The sequence below is a fragment of the Emydura macquarii genome, unplaced genomic scaffold, assembly GCF_026122565.2.
Source record: "Emydura macquarii macquarii isolate MOO-44397 ecotype Brisbane River unplaced genomic scaffold, CSIRO-AGI_Emac_v2 contig_1253, whole genome shotgun sequence".
In the NCBI taxonomy this organism is placed as follows: domain Eukaryota; kingdom Metazoa; phylum Chordata; order Testudines; family Chelidae; genus Emydura; species Emydura macquarii.
Window position 1 is genome coordinate 90633488 of NW_027131390.1, and position 22426 is coordinate 90655913.

The following is a 22426-nucleotide window of genomic DNA, read 5'->3' on the forward strand; positions in this document are numbered from 1 at the left end:
GAGTTTATTTAAGCTCCTGTTAGGCTTGCAAGCTTTTTTTAAAGGGGAAGAAAAGAAAGCAAGAGAGAAAAAAAAAGCCCAAACTCAGATTGTTTGGCAGGCAATTTTTTCCCCAAGCTGTCACAGTCTGCAAAGTGCACCCTAACATATTAAATTTAGAGACGTGTTTGTAGCATGCAACCCCCAGCTATATGTACCAGAAGTTACTTTCTGGTTTGAAAATACTGGTTTTGCTTGCAGTAATTTTTAAACAAAATTAATAAGTATGAAAAAGAAAATAGGAATATTTTTGCGTTCTACGTATGGTCATTGTAAGACACAGTATGTAACCTTGTGCAAACTGAGGTATGCATCTCATTCTGAATAAGATACATCCTGCTGAACTTTCCCCTCAGAACATGAGTAGATGCTTTATAATTCACAAATCCTCGTCCTGCACTAAAGTACTGTGTTTGGAGGTACACAAATTATCAGCCTAGCATGTCCCTAGTGAAATGAGACAAAGTATGAGCATTTTATTCCTTTCCTAAATCTCTTTTACCCGCTTAAGATAAATTGCATATTTAAAATTTGTACATAGACAATAGAGTAATTTTTCCAGTTAGATAATAAAATGTTATAGGAGATAAAAAAAAATCAAAACCAATAAAAAGACAGGATCAGGCATAATGGAAGGTAAATCACATGTGAGATGTCTCTGTTCTTCCATTTTTTTTGGTTTATTATTTTTAACTGATAGGCTATTTCATTAGCTGCTACTGTATGAAATAAACTTACTTATCGCCTCCAAAAACTGTTCAAAGAAGCAGTATGGGAACAGTGGCTCAGGCAGCTCTCTGAAAAACATCTTGAGTGCTCCGGTGACAACGTGGATGTCCTCCCACTGGCTGTCGTCCAAATTCAGCTTCTCTTCTGGGAAAACACGAGGAGAAATGGAACAACTGGTTTTAATGAAACAATTACAAGACACTAATTATTATGTTAATGTTTGCCTACTATCATCAGCAACCGTTAACAGCCTTCTGCACCTAGAGGTTTGGTGCTGTGCGTGTGTGTGTGTGTGTGTTTTTTTTTTTTTTTTTTGGTAGGAAGAGCACATTTTGAATGGAATACCATCTGTAGGAATGCAGCTGACAAAAAAACAAGAGACACAAAGAGACAGTACCATTGACACAGTATGTCAGATACATTTATTCCCATAATGCTTCAGTATGAAAATTAGCATCACAGCTCAACATGATTCAAAGCTATTTGGTTTTGAGGCCGAGGGGCTAAGAGTTGCCAATGATGGCCGGCTCAAGGGACCGGCCTAAAGGCCTTGCTGAGCCAACAGGAGACATATGCTAAACATGGCAATAGAAAATGAGTTATTGCTTTACATGTGTTAGCCTTGCTATGTACAAGGGAATAATGGGTAACACTTTTCTCCTTTTTTGCCTGAATGCAATGTCAGCAAGGAATAGAGTACTGCGAGAGAAAGGATATTAATTCCTTCTTACTGCTTCAAAAATATTTTGTTTGGTTTTCATCTCTGGGACGAAAATGTGCCCAGCAACAATATTAGACAGACCCCTGTTGGCCTACCTAGGCTATGCAAAGCTGTCAAAAATGATAACACACTAAAGACAAACCACAAGTGCTTACAAAACTGTTTTTACAAACAACAAAAATGTTTTCTTTTGAAGCTTGACTGAGCTGAGGAATTTAAATATAAAAGAAACTAAATGCTAAAATAAAGTTTGTAATAAAAACAAAGCAAGATTGCATGATTATTATTCTATTTTTGTCTTCCTGTTATAAAAGCCTGGAGTTATTAGAATACAATAAACAACTGAATCCTAATCCATATAAAACTCTGTGAAAGTGTAAATCCTCCTTACAATTAAAAGGATACATACTGTCTGCAAGTTCTGCTATTTCAAAAAATGGATTTGGCTTTTTAAATGTGTGGTGTGACTTTAACTTTTAGACAAGTTTTAGTCTGTATGTAAATCAAGAGAGAACCATGAAAACTATCAACAAAATCAAAACTTTAATTTAAAACAACATAGTCCTGGCAAGCTTTACGAAAGCTTATTGAACTTGGGTTTTTAGCAATTCAGTAGGACTCAAGTCTATCCTGCTTACCCAACTTTAACATCATTTTTATCATTCCATTCTTTATACAATACAATGGAAAAACCTGGACACCATTAATTTACGTTCTTCCAATAGTTTTTCTCTTTAGAGAATTTGCTTTCGGGCAGAAGTTAAAATTCAGCATGCAAATTTATTTTATTTCTCTATAAATGTTAATAAATATTGTATATAATATTGGACTCAGAAGGTGTCTGCAAATAAATTAATGCACCCAGGCCTCAATTTATAGTAATATGCTTCAATGAAGTTGAAACAATGAACTTGTGCAGTTCACGTGGTTTTTTTTTTCTTTCCTTATCTCTCTTCTTTTTAAAAAAACTTAAAATTCTTACCTTGATCATAAAAATAATGATTTGATCTGAAATGAATTAGCAGAAGGGACCTTGTTTAGACCACAAAGTCATATTTGATTGATCGTATTTCAACAATTAGCCTTTTATTTTGCCACACACTATTGAAATAGATCGACAGCATCTTAGCAGGCCAGCTTTAAACAGTCAACTGTTCACAATAGCATCAAAAAGAGAGACCTGATGGGGTTTACTGTCACTTTAAAGAACAGGGTGGGTTTTCACATTGTTGAAATCTGTCAGATATTTTGAAATGTCCCTCTCACTATGGTGCCACACCCCCTGCGTGTCCTTATAATAAAATTGGTTTTACTCCTGATTAAATCATTTTCTCCCTACCCACTACCATACTTCTCATAATGGACCTGTGTGCTCTACAGCTGGTGTTCTTCCCATGGTACCAATTCTTACTTTATCTTTTAAGCACTTTGCTGCTAAGATCTCATGCAGAGTGCTTATGTTTTGTTAAGAGCTTCATTCTTAGAGAAATAGCTTAACACATGTTCTAAAAATGTTGTACAACTTATTGCTTAAAACACATTTAGAAAATGTATAAGTACTGTAGCTCTGGCACAGAACTTTAAGTAGAAACCTTAAAAAAAAACCAACTTGTTTTTACCATGCATTTGTCTTAAATGTCTAAAGTGAAATGCTCAGTTTCTAAGGCTTTACAGAGACTTATCTTCCCCGATTTTTGCACCGTTTCCAGCTCTTCAAGGAAACGTGTTAAGAATGTATCATCTTGAAAGCAAAGGGTATCACTTTACCCTCTAGCAATAAGAGATTTAAAAAAAATGTTTGCTAGAAAGCACAAGTGTCAAGTAAAAATATTATGCAGTCTAAAAAACAAATTAAAAAGAAAATATCAATCCATGCAATTTAACATTCTAATTCTATTCCTACTGGTTGGAGTCACACACATGGCATGGTGATGGGACCATATGCAGACCTAAAATATATATACATTTCAAATGCATTTCAATTTAAACAAAGGGCCTGATCCTGTAGCCCTTACTCACCACAACTCCCAGTGGAATCAGTGACTCTTTTGCCTAAGCAAAGATTTGGTCCCAGAATACATAAATCTGGTAACTGATTTCCTTGGGAGTGGAGGACGCTTAACACCTCATAAGATCAGGCCCTAAGACTGCTGCTTTTAAAAAGCATTTGATTATTCCCCACTAATTGCCAAATGATATCATTTTATATCAGTGATGGACATGAACATGCCTAGGGAACCTCACAGAATATTATGCCAATAGAATGCTAAGAATGAAAAGTGAAAAGAAGAAAGTTAGAGGGGCCCTGTCAATGCTCTTAGGAAAAATATGTTAAATTTGTTTTACATTCATGAAGGGAGAGTGGCCTTTAACCATTTCGTTATTATTTTTTAATTAAACTTGTCCAGTAGTATATCATTTAAAAAAAATTGTGCTTGTATTAGTTCCACTGCAAACAAATATGTGTTCATGTGGCTGATGTGCACTGGGAGGGTCTCCTTCTCAAAAAGGAAAAAAATAATCTATGGAAAGATCAATTAAAAATTAAACAAAATAACCAGGACAGTAATAAATTTGAAAGGGGACTGGGTTCCTATAGAGGCTATACTGTCCTGTGTACAGATCTGTCTTTGGAAAACAGTAGTATTTCTTTGAGGCCTCCTCTTAAGTGTTCTTTATTTTGCAAGACATCAATTTTTTTCGGCCATTTTGCTGGGCATATCTTGCCGTCATGCCACATTACCACTAAATCCCATAGGGCCACACTAGGCAGTAGTTCATTCTGCAACTGATCCCGTTCATTCACTAGGATCACTTGCAGAGTAAGGTACTGTCCAGTGTGAATGCAGATATCAGAATCTGGCCCATAGTGTGTGTACCATTCATGTTGGTTTTATGCCACTGAATCCTTTAGTCTAATTAGTGCAACAGTTCCAGGCCTTCTGCTAACTGGTGATCTGTTACGTGTTAAAGCAAAAGGGACAAGAGTATGGATCACAAGTTAAAAACAGAGGACCTGGAATTGTTTGCACTGCGCACACTGGAACTGGTTGAGGAAACAGAGAGAGAGGGAAGAAAAGTGGAAGACAAAAAGACCAAGAGAAAACATGGAGAAGGATGGGGAAAAGGACAAACAATAGTTAGAAAGGGAAAGGAACAAGTTAGGGAGAAGGAAAATAAAGATAGGTAAGGAGAAAGAATCCAGGACAAATACATGGGGCAGCAGGAGGGAAGTGACAGGGACACAAGGGAGGAAGAGAGAGAGAATGGGAGAAAAATAATGTCTCATAGTTAGGGGTCAGGTCCATTTCTCCTGGTACATTGGGGATCATTGTTCTACAGCTGTAATGGAATACTGAGAAAGATGCGTTGGGGCTGGCACAGAGGTTCCTCAGGAGCTGGAAAATCTTATTACAAACCATCTTCAAGATAGCATCAGCTGCCCTTCCTATTAGGCTAATTGGAAGCATTCAAAATGGCCATTTGTTTATTTTTGTGGGAAACAAAATACCAAAATGACAAAACAAAACAACCACCACCTCCACCTATATAGTACATTACAGTTTATCTGAATGGCCTGGGGGAAATCTGAAACTTTTGGACGATTGGGCACTTGGATAACTGGAAGTGCTATTAATTAACTTATGGCTACATGAAGGACACGTAGATTTGGAAAACAAGGCATTTAGGGACAAACACTCAGTCTTAGCAACTCTGTGACATGTGAAGCCTGACAGAATGGCGCTCCACTGCCACAGAGGGGAGGGACTGTGGGCCTTTGTAAATCTTACAGGGCAAGGCATTCCCTGAGGGAGATGTTCTTCAGGAAAAGCCTTGCACTGTTACATTTACAAAAACCTACAGTTGCTCCTCTATCCACGTGCTAAGGAAGTCACTGAGTATGTGCAATGCCTTCCTCATTCCATGTTGTTTATGGGTTCCTCCCCAGCTGACTAGAAGCCAGAGAAACTGTGGGCCAATATGTCCCAATAAATATTTCCCAGCTGAGAACTCCAAAATGGAGCCTCTTCATCAACAGGGAAAAGAAGGAAGGATAGTTCTTCCATCAAATGGCTTCCTCCTTAATACCCTTCCCAACATTTTTGTGTGGACAAGTTGTTTCTGAGAGACTTCTCTGATCACTCACTTGCCTCAACAGCAGCATAACAAGGGAGCAATAGGGCGATTTGTCTGGGGTAAGCTGCATGATCACCTATATGACTGCTGTATTACCTGGTCATGGAGTAGGTGCAAGGTCCTGCCATTCCTTTTCACATTGGGCCTGACCCACCTCAGGATTAGTGAATACAGGAAAGTGTTAATTTACATGGCGATAGGAGGATTGTTTTATTTCAGTTTGTTTTAGCATGATTGATAACATAAACGCACATTAAAACTGACAAAAACTTGCCCAATCAAAGATAAAGCTGCCTTTGATAAAACCCCTGGAAAGGTGAGATCTCATCACAACTGTCATGAATAAGTTATCAACCAGCTGTCTGCCTTTTTTAAAGTGCCAGTACATTTTAAAGTAGTGATGGAAAATATCAAAAGCTTTGGATTTCAATGTAAATAAGCATCCAAAAGTTCAGACATTTGTCTGAACTAAGACTGAACCTTAGAACACTCTGTATGGAACACCCATACCATTCAGACCAACAAAGCCCTCTGCTCCCCCACACAGCACTTTGCTTCACTTCTCTCCATCCTTCATGGTTCTTTCTCCTCTCCACTTCCCTAGGCTCAAAGTGGCCTATTGTTTTGATTTGCACAGTCCTATTTCATCGTTCTCTTCCAGGACCATTCAAGCAAATAAAAGGAGTAGGAAATACCAATGAAGTGAATCATTGGGTTTTATCTGTAATATGTTCATGAATATAGTTTCCACCCTGGGTGCCAACATGGGTGCAGGAAGGATGTAAAATATTCATGAATAGCTTTTTTTCTGAATTCACCAAACTTTATTGTTGACAGATTATGATGGATCCAATCAGTTAAACAAAAACTGCATTTACTACCCTGCTGTGTAAGTCTCCACCATTTCAAAAGAAAGGCCTCTTAATGGAAAATTGAAGGCTGTACTTTACAACATTTAACATAAATAGATGATGATATATGGATAAAAGGAGAAGCAAATAAATCTACATACGTATCTATGTATTACTAGTGTGCCCTTTTATCCTGGTGTTTAGGTGCAAATTACTGAGCAACTGTAACTAAAAAGCAAAACATCTTTTATGTGTGTCCATGGTGTTGTTTATTCCAGTTCTCCGAAATGACAATTCATTGACCTGAGGGCAAATTGGAACAACCCAGTGCTGCTCTCTTAAATCTTAATGTGTGCCAGAAAGAAATAGGATTTCTGTACTTGGACACACTGGACCATATTCATCCTCAGAAGTCCGTTGAGTCACACAGGGATGAACTGTTCATTGTTTCTGAGGAAAGAGATCCACTATAGCCAAAAAAAATTACAAGCAGTTCAGAAATAGTACACCATGAAAACATTAAAAGTAGTTCAAAGGTTTTGAGACATGGTCAGCTGGTGATTCCACTACATCAAATATACTACCACTGTATCAGTTTCTGTAAATAACTGGAAGCATAAAAATATACAATGACATTAAATGAAGACTGCAATTGGTATGCAAAAACAAGCTTTATCATTACCATATTCTTATCTGTCCTTCTCTCCAAATACCATTTTAAGAGTTAGATGCTGGTGTTATTCATTGCAGCACAACATTTTGACCACCATTAGTGACTTGATAATAATAATAAATAATAATAACTAATCGTAAAATAATAAATATAAATAATAAATAAAAATAATAGCAAAAACCAGAAAATTAAACTGAATCAACTAATATATACTGGAAGAATAGGGGTTTTAAATATCATCAAATAATTAAGAATTATCAGAAAAACATACTACTGTAAATTAACCATAAGTAATTTCAGAGATGATTATCTATGTCCAGTCTGTCATCTCAATAACCTGAGTATACTAAGCCCACAGGGCCAGATTCTTTCTTCCACTCCAGCGCCAATGCAGCACTCAGAAGCCACAAAAGGTTGGAATTTGTCAGTAGCTGGCTAATTGACAAGTTCCTGGTAGAGGGGAAATCTCTGTTGAAGTGAAGCTGAAAAAGTTGATTCCTTTGACAACTCTTCCCCATGCAGTGTAGGGGCACATCTGGGAAAGTAAGGGGCATATCAAAGACAGGGAGTGAGCATGGCAGAATTTCACATCACTATGCTGAACTTCAGCAGGTATATGGTCCCCTAGAGAATACACCCCATTGTTATAAATCAGCATAGCCACGAGGCTGCTCTAACTTATGCCAGGGCCAGCATGTACCAGATCACGGAATCCTGATGACTGTCACACTTCACTGCACTAAACAAAGCTCAGAGGTAAGGCAGAATCTGGATCACAGTCTTATTATAGTCCATACAAACAAGAGGCATGAGAAATGATGATGATATTTGTTCTTACGCAGCAGGGAGGAAAATGTTTTCTTGCTGGTACACATTTCTTTTTGTGACATGACAACTTTAATTTCACAGTTTTTAAAGCAAACTTTCTATTGGTTTGCTCTTTTTTGTTTGTTCTCCCAACTGTCTCCATTATGCTGCACCAATCCTATGTGTTACTTATTTCTAAATCTCAGCTATTCCATTTTTATTCAATTTTCTTGGTAAATGCTAACATTACTGCACCATATATCCTGAACTGTAGGACACAGGAGTCAAATATTTTCTTATACAGCAAGCTTGCTTTTCATTATATATTTCACCCTCCAAAGGCTTTCTGTCAGGCTTTATTTCTTCTCTTCACCTGATTGTTCTGGTTTAATATAGTATGGTATAAATTAGCCAAGGTAAGTATCTCCCTTCCTGCTTCCAATCCACTGCCATCTTTTTGGTTTCTGTAATTGTGTAGTAAATACAATTGTGATATACATTTGGAGTTCACATTCTCATCCTTTTATGTTCAGGTCTTTGATAATTTCTTTGGGTAATTTATCGTAGATGACAATGCTCTCACAAATTTGAGGTGGCCCAAGTACTCTACATTCTTCTTAGGTTTTTCAAGATCTTGTACAGAGAGGAAGTGAAGAGCAAGGGTGAGACAGTGTCTCTTAGTTTAACTCCATACTTCAAAAATATCCCCATATTCTTTGTCATTTTTAAATGGATTGTAGTATTAAAGCCCAGTTTTCTGGGATTCTGACATATAGTTCTTCAATTCCTTTCCTTTTTCACTGCTTCTAACACTACTTCTATTTCCATCTTGTCAAAAGCCTTTTCATGGTCCAAATATCTGTACACACATAGTTTTGCAATATTTGGCAGACTTAAATAAAATGTAATTCACTGTCTGCATGTGATCCATGGGACATAAATTACTTTAGACATAATGTACCCCAAAGAGTAAAAATTCTTGGGATTAAATTTGAATCATCTGATTAAAGAAAAAAAGGCAAAAGTAATTTTTCTAACCACACTGCTAACACTTAAACTCAACACATGACTTACTGTTTTCCCACCAAAAAATGTTACATTTATTTATTACACATGCAACCTCAATAGGCTAGATGTGAAAACAGGTCTGTCTTAACTATCCTGTCATAACTAGGGGTTCACACAAATTTAAAGGAACCTAGGAACACAAGATGCTCAAAACTGGATCAGACCACTGACTCATTAAGTCCAGTATCCCTCTATAGATGTGTTAATTTCTAATGTTTCATAGGAAGACCAAAAAACAAAACAAAACAAACAAGTAAATAACCCCAAACCCTAAACTACTTGGTGTAGATAGTTAATTTTATTACTAGGATTAGAGGTGGGGAGGAAATTCTTTTCTGACTCCAGAATCAGTTTATGCCTTGATTAATGAGTTTTGATAATCAAAAGAGGTCATTAACAAAACAATAAAGATAATTATAACTTCTTCCATGGGTAATGGAAGATCAACAAACTCAAGATAGATTGATACCTGAGCTAAAGTTAACAATTCCTCTTGTCCAGCTACAGTACTTTAAAGAAACACCTCACATACCTATTGGTGTATGGAATATTTTACTTATGGATTATTAGTTTATTTTCAGTTATTAGGAGAAAATAAAATTAGGAACTTGATCCTACAAAATTTAACTCACATGACTAGTTCCATTGATTTACATAGGGCTTCTCACATAAAGATTACTTGAGTAAAGATTACTTGTATGAGTAAGCCTTTGCCGGATTCAGACCCAGGTTTGCAAAAAGTCAGGAGCACAGCTTCACATATGTGAGCTTTATGAAATTGATCTTTGACACAAGCCAAAAGAAAGAGATGTTCTGACACAGTGGTTGGGTACTTATATACCCTGTGTACAAAAGTCAAGGACAGAACCTTTTATTTTGTATAGAATTTATCTTTTGTTCACTAAAGCCAAAAACAATTCTGTTCATCAGAACTTTAAAAAGAGCTGTTACTAGTTTCATAATGTGAATCCATTTGGATTATCTGACCAAAGATAAGACTTCAATGGACTTACAGTATCATTCACCACTTTACCAGTGCCACAAAAGGGAATTACTATTAATTGGATTATGTTGGTCTCCACTCGCTGATTGTAGAAGAGGAAGTCTAAAACTGCAACTATTTCAAACAGACCATATCTCTAATCAACCATGGGATTTGCACTTTAACTTACAAATAAGGTTTAATTTTTTCTCTGTACTCTCCTCTGGTTTGGAAGAGGTCATTTTAAGCACTTTCTTCAAGTTACTCATACTAAAAGGAAAATTCCATTCATTATTTTAAATGACTGTTTATAGCACTTATACCTGACCTTTTCTTTTTATATTATTTAACTGATTTATTTGTAGGGAATTGAGTACTCTTGAAGAATGCAGATCAGACTGCCCAGGAGACCAAAGTCTCTTTATCCATAGAAATTTCCCTACAGTGCTTCATCAATGTGCTTCAAATCTGTTCTGGCAGATCCTGTTTTGTGATAAAAGGATAATTCAGTCTTCTGCCCTACACACTCAGAACTTGACACTTTTGTTGAGAATGTCACCTAAGGTAACAGTTATTTTCAATTGTGCTACATGTAATAGATAGTAACTTGACTGAAACTACTAAACTCATGTCACATAGGCCACTGATCGCCATTAGATAACAACAGTTTTCTCAGGCCTGGGGTAGATTTAGGGCTTTCTATATGGGAAAGTTATACTGGTATATACTAAGGTATGAATTTAAATGGCTATAGCTATAATGGTATAAACCTCTGTGTGGACACTCTTAATCTGGAATAAGAGTGGCTTTTTCAGTTTACTTTATGTGGGGAATAAACTATACTGAAAAAAACCATTCTTATTTCAGAATAAGAGTGTCTGCACAGAGAGTTATACTGGTTTTACTATACGAGTATAACTATATCTGTATAAATGGTAAAACTTTTGAGTGAAGACAAACCCCTAAACTGGTGACTTTGAGGAACAGGTTCATCTACCCATTATCAGTCTCCTGTGCTATCAACTTCCCATCTCCATTTCTTTTTATGAATGATACAGGTGCATATTTGGTTCACTCTGTTTGGAAAAGAATTCATTTATTTAAAGTAAACAAACAAACAACCCCCCAGCACTTAACTCATTTAACATGTACTTTGTTTAGCTTGGTTGCATCTAAGGATTGATTTCAATGAGACTATCTTCATGTTTTAAGTTAGATGTGCTTAAACTTAACTGAATCAGGGCATAAGAGAGGATAATTTTAAATGCATAAAGTAAAACTTTCAAGGAGGAAGACTTTATAACTTCATGAAAAATATCCTGTTCACATGTACTGGTAGATTTTCCAATATTAATAATGAGACCTCATCATCTTGATTTGTTCTGTTCTTTAATGTGAAAAGGACCTGGTCACCATTGCAGATTACTGGTTTTCAAAGTTTATCTTTAAAAATACATGTTCGATTATAAACAGTAGGAAAGTTTTCAAAATGGGTCTTTCATTTTAATAATTTATTACTATGTATACACTTCAATGGCTAAACCATCATACACTCAAATGCTCATATGCAATGTGAGAGTCAAATAACCCTACTCCACTGATCAGATGTGCATCAGGTGTAAATTGGCATAGCTCCACCAACTTCATTAGAGCTACACTGATTTGTACCAGCTGAAGAACTAAAACTGAAATAAATGCATGTAGTCAATGTGTATGATCACAGACATCATTTAAAAAAAAATCATTTAAAAAAAATCAACATTTGCCTGCAGTTATCATATTCTGAAATCAGGGATGCCGTAGTTATTTCTTGATCTAGCCGTAGGGTGAAGTGACATATATAAGATATTAATGTAGCGTAACTATTTGCAAATGCTGAATTTTTATTTGTACCTATTGTAGCCATGTTACATGAATATCGAGCTGTTAAAATATGGAAATCATGCCTTAAGGACCAAATCAGTGTTCACAATGTGCATGTGTCTACAGGAAATGTGGAGGAAAAAGTTACACATGAAGAAAGATTTGCACCCCTAGTCAACAAAACTCTGTGGCATGACTTGCTTAGCTCATGCTTAATAGTGAAAAGGTTGAGTTGGGGTAGACTAGAGGACAAAGGTAGCATGCCATGCTTGAAAACATGACTGCTTATCCTGCCAAAACACAATGTGTAATTCTGAGTGCACACTTGCTTAATATATTTAATCTTGGAATGTGAATAAACTACATGAGGGGCACATGTAAGTACATCAATAAGTTTTACAGTTCCTCTTTGGTATACAGTTAGCCCAAGGAAACAAAGACGATTAATATCACATGATTAATTTTCCTTCCATTTTCTACACATTCCTCATAGTTTCATGTGAAAGGAGGAGACATGGCCCTTTGTGTCGTTGGGTTTAGTTATTGAAGTCATGCCTTTTCCCAACAACTTTACACATTTGGAAATGTCCATCATGTTCTAAGACAGGATCTGCATGTTTATCCATGCTGCCTTAGCTGTGTATGTTTGCATCTATATTTTTGGTTTACACAGTTCTTCCACATTGTGAACTTTAATTTAACCCCTAATATTTTTAGTTCCTTTTGTTGCAACTACAAGTACAGGCATGATGAAAACAGTAGAAAGGTCAAACTAAAATTAATTTAAAAACTTTGGACACATTTTACTAGTTGTTTTTCTCAAAATTAATTTTGGGATTAGGGGCGCATAACATGACAATTTAAGTAGAATTTTTTCATACCTTTAGTGTTTAGATATACATAGAGATACCCGAGTGCCCGCACACCATGGTGCTCCAAGAGATGTATTAAAATATTGGGTTGCTTACAGTGACATTCAAAAATTTATACTTCTCTTTGGATACTGAATTATATAAAAAGTTTCAAGGCAGCATACAACAAAGCAATTGACAAGAAAGATAGCATCTGCTTTTCTGTCTATTCAAGCTGAAGTTTTTCATTCTAAATGCAAGCAATGTTTTGTAAGTTAACATAATTAACTTACAACACTCCTGGAAGATCATAATATAAGATACAGATGGAAATTCAAAACTTTAAAATGTCTTATAACTAGAACAGGATTATCATTTTTAACTGAGCAAATCTGAATACTAATTAAAACAGGTGTTTTTATTTCAAACGCTTTTGCACATTTTGAAATTACCAGCAGGGTTATTTATGTATCAGTCTACTATGAAGCATACTTTTCTTTAAAAATGAGATGTGTGATAACAAAGTTATGAGATAAAAAGAATGACACTCAGTGCTGCTTCCTGAAACAATAAAAGACCAGTAGTTCAATTAGTTAGTAATTTCCATGTGACTACTTGACAGATTCTACTAATTGTTAAGCTTCCACTAACTATTGCTTTACATAATTAATTATATTCAAACACAGACAACAAAGACATGTGGGCTAGCTGCCCTTTTGACAATGTTTGTAACAACCTGATTTGCTTTCCAAAAATATTTTTAGAACTAAAAGATATTAATCTTGAGTGGAAATGCACATTAAAATCTTAACACAGTTCTACATTTTACCATGGTTAGAAAAAAAATTCGGATTGGTTAATGTGATATAATTTCTGCTGCATGCATAATAGCTGAAGTCTTTCTAGTTGAGATCTTTCATATTAATTTAGCATTGCATAAAATTCAGAGTAACAGGTCCAGAGGTCAAGCATCATTCATCATTAGTTGAAGTGACATTTGCAACCCTTCATATAGCAGCTGCTTGAAAGGGGAAAAAAGGTATTCTTTGGAAGAACGGGGGGTAGAACACAATCCTAGCTCTATCTGCAGAAGGGAAAACAAGGTGCCACTATGTCAGCATGCTAATGTGCTTAAATTTAGTGATGTCATTCTTCCATAACCCCAGGAGTCACAAGGCATAAGGCAGCTGCATTCCTGAACTTAGTAGTTCTGATGGAGATAAGGAATAACTAGATGTAAATGAATTACGTTAGTGTGGTTGTGAACATAGCTCTGTGCATCTAAATTATGATTTATATCAAGATTCTATCTTGTTTATGAGAGTTTTCTACTTGTTAACAAGGCAGCCCTTGTTCTCATGGCATCCTCCAGGGATAATAGTTTCTGGGAAGCCAAATAAGATCACTTTTGAAACTGCAAGACAACATTCCAAGACTTTGCAGCAGAACACACTGGCCAAATTAGGACTTCTGAAGACTGTTAATGAACAAATAAAATATTTTTTCTTTGTGTCATGGCTTGCCTACTATAAAACATTAGATCAGAACAGGAAATGTGAGCAATTAAAATCAAAAAGTAATCATCTGCATGAAAAGATAAATATGTATTAAATAGCTAATACTTCACAGTCCTTTTGATATTACAAGTACATTTAAAGGAAATATATATTTTATATCACAGCAATTTTTATTTTGTAAAACATGCAATCTCTGTGGAATTATGCACATTTTAAAATCACAGCCATTAAAACAGCATGCAACACAAAATAGTTAGATTTTGTGGCTTTTCTAATATTTGATATATTTTAATATACATATATGTTCTAATAACTTTGAGTTTGTTATTGAATCTGAAATTTATTTAACTGATTCATGTAATTAATAATCTGTTGTTTTTAAAGCATGATGTTTAATATGTAGTCCATTTTTATGATAAAAAACAAATTTGATCAATTTTACAAAAAAAAAATAAAAATTTAGCAGTCACCTAGAAGAATGTGCATAATGTTCAAGGACATTGATTATTATGCATTACATTTTTATAAACAGCTATTAATTCAGGTGTATTATGTCAAAACACCTTTCCGGTAGCCACATAAAATAATTTACTAGTATCCATTCTGTACTTAAAGTAATGTCTTATGAACGTACTATCATGGAGAGTACATACTTACCCTCATCCTTCCGCCAATCTACAAACAAAACTCCACCTGACTTCAATGAGAGTTTTATGTACCCAACGATGGCAGCATTGGGCTGTTAAATCAGATGGTTAATTTCACTACTGATTTGCAAAAATGGTTCAGTGAACATGTTGGTCATGCACTAAAATATTTAGAATATAAGATGGCCACTCATCAGTAAGTACGCCCATACCTAAATCAGACATGAGGCCACAACAATTAAAGTTCCAGGCAAATTAGTCCATTAATCTTTTGGTCTTCACCTCTAAGGAATTTAATAAAAGATACAGAGACAGGAAAGGAAGAAAGTTTGCAGAAGGAATAGAACAGCAGAGGCAGGATGATTGGCAGATAGGGTTGTTGCATCCCCCTTAGAGAGACTGCTCCTTTTCCACACCTTATGTCTCCTGTACCATAAAAACATGCATAGATGTATGTGGGAGCATCATCGCAGATTTCTTGGGATGCGTGCCATGCATCTGAGCTTTGAAGCTGGCTCAACGTTGTCACCATTAACTTGTAGTGTACACAGCAACACTTCAGTCTAATTTCAATTAGTGAAAAGTTACACAGAAACTTCTAGGAAAGTACACATGACCCTGCACATTAATAGCTATTAAATTCAGTGTCATCAGTGCCATTGCCATGACTGCTGATACCAAAGGAATTCATAATGAGGGAGCACTTCATACTTTAGTCAGTCCAGCAATGAATAATGCTACGTTTGTACTCTCGATAAAAGAAAAGGGGTGACAAAATATATTCCAAAAACATTTGCAGGTCTGCTGCCTTCTATATGACAAAAGGTAGAATGATGTATCATTTTGCATCATAACATTGCAGTTTGGTGAACAGTGAAAAAGCTTAGTTTATTGAGGTGCTATGAATGTTATGTCAGATCAGACCCAGATAATAATACAACACAAATTTCAACTAACTCTTATACACAAGAGCTCATAAAAACCCCAAACTGGTCTATCTGTCTAGCTACCCATCCATCTTAAACTCAGACTAATTCACATTTAAAGGATATTCCAGTGTCATTAAGATCAGTTAGTTCATATTTACGTGTTCATTCGTTTTCATGTGAACAGAGTGTGCAGACATTTAATTTAGAGCAGCTCTACTTTCTTTTGTTTGCTGAGTTTTTTTCATTTTAGAGATGAAGAAACAACTGCACTAAGATGGGCTTTGGTTCTTGGCAATCACTTTTCTATTTAAAACCTAACAGATCCCTTTAAAATGCAGATCACTTTGGATAGATTTAAATGTGTTTTTTAAGTGCAGATGCTCAACGTTCACCAGATAAACAAAAGCCGTAGAAAACCAAGATGAAAACTCATTTTAACAGTTTTAAGATTCTCTGCATCTATATCATCATTGGTGACTGTGGAGTTCTTAAAGTCTTTAAAATCTTAGAGTTCTTTCAATCACTACATGCCTTAAAGGGACAGAAAGCTTTAAAATGTGCTCCCTAACTCCCCAGTTGAGAAAATACATAGAAGAGGAGATTGGGAGCAGAGGGAGAAGAGGGACAACAACAATACAGAAAGCATTAATGCAGAGAACAGTGGGGTCTCTCCCTAATTTGACTTTCTCTACAGGTGGTCTGCAGCTGCATCCAAACAGGTTACACTATTGCCTTCCCATTAGTACTCCAACAAAGTGGTATCTGTATTCACAAGAATACATTAAGTGGCATGGACTGATTCAGGTCTAAAAATAAGAAAAAAGCATTCTCCAGCATAGCCCGAGGTAACTCTCTGCGCCAGCAGAAGACAGTAGCACTCTTGTCTCACTGGCTGTGCATGAAGATAAAGGATATCAGAAACCTACTTCACATGACTCACTGAGGCCCCCAGTCAGCTTGTAGTTGATTCATTCCATTTGTATCAGCTTGTACTCCATTGACAATAGCAACAGACTAGACAAAAATCAATAAGCAATATTCTGTTTTCCATTGACTAAAAGGTAAATCACATTGGTCCTTGTGATTGTACAGTTTTGGACTTATTATGCACACAATAGGTCTTAGCTCTGTGGCAGAAGGAAATGTGTAAAGGTTGCATATTAGGGCCAGATGTTGGCTTTTAATAATAATTCATGCTGGTGGGTCTGAACCACAGGTGGACTCCCTTGAGTAACTGCTTGCTGTAGTTCTACCACCCCTTCCGAATTTATTTCACTTTGGACCCAACCAGCCTTACACACGGGCATAAAGATGAAGTGGGCAACACGCACAACCATGAAAGGATAGCAAGCACAGATGATGCTCTTCATGAGACCAGTACTTACCTACCTGTTTAGCTTATATATATCTGTAGTGGCTATTGCAAGGGTATGTAAACGCCTCATCCTCAACAAGACTGTTCAACACTGGGGGGATGCTGCACTATGAGTATGTCTACAATAGAGCATTTGCACTGACGCAGCTCGGTCTGTGTAGCTACACCAGTATACATTTCTTAATGTACACAAGCCCTAGGAAAAGTGCTATCTTTGTGTGTGTACAAAATGCACTTTGTTGATAAAATCATGTCTTAATCATTTAAGGTGCAGTTTCTTATGTAATTTTGCTGCCTTAATGTGGTTCAGTAAGTCATATTAAAACAAATTGTTTTCTGTGTTTCTAACAATGTTTGTATGTGATTGTCATTGAGAGTGATCTCTCCCGTCTTTGCCACAATACCCTGGATAAGGAAATCTGTTTAATGTGCCTCTGAATTCCTTGGTAATAGTAATGGGAATTTTCACTATGATCTCTTCAACAAAGGCTTATTTCTTTTGATTTTCAACACTTTGTCCCCTTTGCATGAAGTGACCAAAGGCTAAGTGGAGAGATTTTCGCCAAAAACCTATACCAGTCCCTCCACATGGATATACCAGCAGGAGTCACAGTATGTTCAATACAGCTGTTAGCACCACTCCAGGGACTAAGTCACTTTTATAATGTTACTTTTATAATGCGTTGTCTCCGCTTACCCAAAAAGTGTGAATCCCAGTTCTACTCCAGGACTCAGGTTTCCTGAACTGCTGTAGTTATGCCATCCCGACAGTGCTAAGTTGGCTTTTTATTATCTTTATCAACAGTGACTTTTCCATTCAAGATAGAAATAATGAGCCATGACCCATTATCATGGATGGATGTAAATGAGAGCAGAATACAGCCCTTTGTGGTCTTTCTATCAAACACACATGACAAATTTTAATGAAAAGTCTTCTCTAGTTCTGATTAACAGATGTTCCAAATTTTTTCTCTCTCTCAGCACTTTAAACCACCATCTTTAGTCTTCATGTCTAAGATACATTATTATAGGATACATCATAATGATATACTGTACATTCATATACAGTATCCTATACAAAGACTACTTGATTTATAATTCAGATCCAATAAAGAGAAAAAAATGGTTTAACTGATGACTAGTGAAATACTAAATGCATTAAAATGTTTGGAAAGAACATCCTTTTCTTGTAATAGTGGTGACATAATAAAATTAAATATGTATATAAGATAATGCCTGTTATTATTAGGCAAGTGAATATAAATGGGGCAAGAAGAAAAGTAACCTTATAGGATCAAGGGATAGCTAACAAGCCCTTTCCCTTCAAGTAAACCAACAAATGAACAAAGGGAAAAGAAACAAAACCCACCAAAATTAAAGTTGAGCATCCTAAAATTAAATATAAAGTCAAATGTTCCTGAATTGGAGTAAGGTTTTTTGGTACATAAGATGATTCACTTACAATATCAGAGAGATCTGTGAAGGTCGTTATACTGTATACTACATCGATAGTGGTTTTGCAAGATGTTATTAATTTTTTTAAAAATCAATTGCTGACTATATATTTTTACTGTTTTGTGGCATAACTAATTGCTCTGGGTTTTGGTATTTAATTCCCCCTTTCCCTACCTACCTCCACAGTGAAATACATGGTAGAAATTAAATAAACATCACTCTCTTCGGCTCAATCCTCATGTGGACTTCCCATTCCATTCAAAGGGGCCTTGCAAGTGAAAGACGTGCTGGACTGAACTCTATATATTTGATATTTGACTCTGCCTATGGTATTTCAATATGAGGAATTAAACATTAAACCTACACAAGATTATGGGTGCGGGTCCTGCACTGTGCCCAAGCAGCAATTGGCGCAACGGAGAGAGGGGTGTATGTAAGAGCTGTTAGTGACTCCTTGAGCATGGTGTCAGTTCTGTGCTGGACTGCTCCGTGGTCTAGTTTAGGGCAGCTGGGGATTTCTGGATGACAGGGCTGCTCTTTTTGGTAGAAGGGGTTTTAAGAAGTCACCATGATCCTCGATTCTCACCATGATTCTCAGAAATATACAAAACTATTCTGGGCAGATTCTTGTTCCTTTACATGTTAAGGAATGTATCCTTTTGTGGAGACTTACCTCAAGCTTTTTAGTTTTCCAGCTCAGGAGTATAGCCAATATTGTATCTTTAGAGAAGAGTAAATTACTTACAAAGAATGGCCACTTTTATTTGCAGGGGATTATGGATTCACACATACATCTTTATTAAGAGCCACTTTTTACGATCTTAGTGCATTAATTCTTCCTTCAGGAGCCTAGACAGACAGTCACATCTGTTAGGGGAACACTGACAAGCAAAAAATATCTTCTGGAGCCAACGGAGTTTAGTACATGGAAGGAATCATGGCAAGACTCATACAGTGCCCAAGATCACACCTGAACCACTGTGTTCTATGGCAAGCCTCATTGATACTGCTACATCAGACTAACTTAAATTACTGTTATTTTTATGCAATAATAATTATAATTACAATAATAATATTGTATCTCCTAGGACCCTGTGGATCAGGACGCCATTGTGCTAGAGACTGTACAAGCATAGTACAGAAATCTGGCATGCACCCCAAAGAGCTATTTCAGGTATACTTAAGCCAAGTTACAAAGGATGTACAATTGGGAAATCTAATTTACAAGCTATAGAACGTTGTCAGGGAACATTTTCAGTGCACATTAAAAAAATGCACCTACCAAATTAATGGTTCACTTGTACTCAGACACCTACGTTTACACATACAAAATCAGGTAATTATACTAACTATCCAATTCATGTGCACAGATGGATGCACCCACACATTTTTGTGGGAGCATTTTTGGAAGCCTATAGAAAATATGGCCCTTAAAGATTTTAATAAGGTTGGCAAAAACATACTTTCTCTGCATAAAATTATGTGATTCCAAAGTCTAAAATTACTTTGATTTAAAAAATGAAAACTGGCAAGGAATTAAACCATAATGCGATCTACTTACATTTTTTTCTTAAAAAAAATTAAATGGTCAAGATCTTAACTTTGAATAGTAGTTACTGTTCATGCACTGAAACTCAGAAATAGAATTGCATACAGATTTTATGATGTGTCTAAATATGTATTTAGCTAATGGAATCCTTTTACCCTTGGTTGAATATCAGGTACTATAATTCTGAGTGCATATTTAATTTATAAATTAGAAGTACAGGACTCTGTTCATTTTATATTTTTAAGATTGGAATGCAAACTGACCAAATGCTGGAAATGCAAGTAAAACTGATCTCGCATTATTAAATTGCCCTTTTTATATATATACCCAGACTTTTAAAAATAATGATAGATGAAGGCAAAGATTCAACACTTACATCTTGGTCTCTACATCTGACAGACTTGGCTTTTGTCAGCTTGTCCCATTACATTCATATTGTTTTAAAATTCTGTAGGTTTTATCTTTCTTATTCACTGAAGGGGCTTCCTCATTGTTCCAAATATATTTGTCAATTGTAATGCATACGGTATTGTAAACATTACTCTATCAACAGATCAGATTTTCTGTGAGAAATGAATATTCTCTGTCATGTTCAATAGAAAAAACATTTAAAAATAATACTTCTCTATGCTCTATGATATTTTATTACTTCTTTGATTGTAGAGGTTACTTACATCAGTAACTAAATACCACTTTGTTTTTCATCAATCAAAACTGATCAATTATAAGACTAGTGAAACTAGATCAAAACCTTAAGCTGTATGGTCATATTACCACTCATATTATTACTAAAAGCCACATCTATATTCCAAACTGAGATACCATAACCTCTTTGTCATTTTCCAATAAAAAAGACCATACCAAATAGGCAGAGCACACCGTAATTAGCAGCTGGCAGAGAAAGCTGTAAATCTGTATGAGTTCTGAACGATTTGCTTACATTGTTGCTTTGTTGACAAATGATGCTGTACATGTTAATGTTCCTGAAATGTCCCCATTGCACCTGACGTGCCAATAAATGCCAGCCAGCTGTATGAATTATGGAAATAAGATTTTTGTTTATGAAGGTATCCCAGACATTTATTTTACTGCATGCCTCTTGACAGATTTAATGTCTGGAGTTACATTGAGAAGATATTTGCTACCTGACATAATGGATAATGGTAACTTTAGAGGCTTTTTTTAATGATGAGACTAATATATATATTTTACTTTTACCTTGTGGCTACACATTTTACATTCAGTGTAAAGCTTGCATATTTTAAATGAAGTGATACTAAATTGTTCCTAATGTACAATAGATTGGATATAAACAGTGCTGCGTGTGTGATATACCAGAAAAAGGTCTCTCCAAGAGCTACGAAAATGGAGATATTACAAAATAGTGTTATATATTTTTTCATAGATCTTTTCCTCCTGTTTGTAATTGTTAATATCTCATTAATGTACAAAGAAAAATGTAAAACTCTGGCATTTTTAAATATTATAAAACCCGATAGCATTTATTTATAGCAAAACCAATAAAACATTAATTTAATATGCTAAGGCAAGTTGGAGAAAGTTTAAGAACATTTACATTTAGTAGCTACCTTTGACATTTGGTAGACTTTTAACCAGAAAACCAGTCACTTGGCTCTGAATTTTAACAAAAAAACAAAATTTTCCTAAATAGCACAAATATTAAAGTACACCCCTCCCCGTCTTTTTAGCAATAGAGAAGCAAAGATTCAGATACTGAGCCTGACTTCTAATAAGAGAACTCTCTTCTCAGTCTGGTCAAGAACTTTGTTCTCAGGAACCACCTCACTGAAACATAAACTTTGATAAGGCTAGAAACGTGCTATCTTCAAGATACACATGTTTGCAAGTTACTCTCGAGTTTCTTCCAACATGTATCCTTTTTTTTTTTTTTTGGCTGAGCTGTATTCAGAAGGCGCCATAAAGAACTCACAACAACACGGCTGCATGAAATGGCCAGCAGGTGTTGTGTCCTTATGGAATTTAAGCACTTCATTCTCACTACCCTACAACTAGGGAATCTGACTCCAGCCCTAAAGTGGAAAATTTTGCCTATCAGAGGCATCTACCACTACCACTTTTCAGTTCTTCCTTTAGTAGCATACGTCAGTGTTATTGTCAAGAGGAACATGAGCAAAGTATTTATTCAATCGGGAGCTATTTTTATGGTCTTTTCTAGGTTCATTTCCAGCTTCTGAAGTTTAAGAGAGCAAAC

The 22426-nt window shown here is 35.8% G+C and overlaps 1 protein-coding gene across 4 annotated transcripts in view; it reads right to left on the bottom strand.

Moving 5' to 3' along the window:
* ARHGAP15 (Rho GTPase activating protein 15) overlaps positions 1 to 22426 on the bottom strand; it is a 431141-nt gene that overhangs the window by 80896 nt on the left and 327819 nt on the right. For all 4 annotated transcript variants that reach the window (XM_067549899.1, XM_067549898.1, XM_067549900.1 and 1 more), the window contains one exon: positions 778 to 912. In XM_067549899.1, coding sequence (XP_067406000.1) covers positions 778 to 912 — 135 coding nt within the window. The remainder of the gene's footprint in view (positions 1 to 777; positions 913 to 22426) is intronic.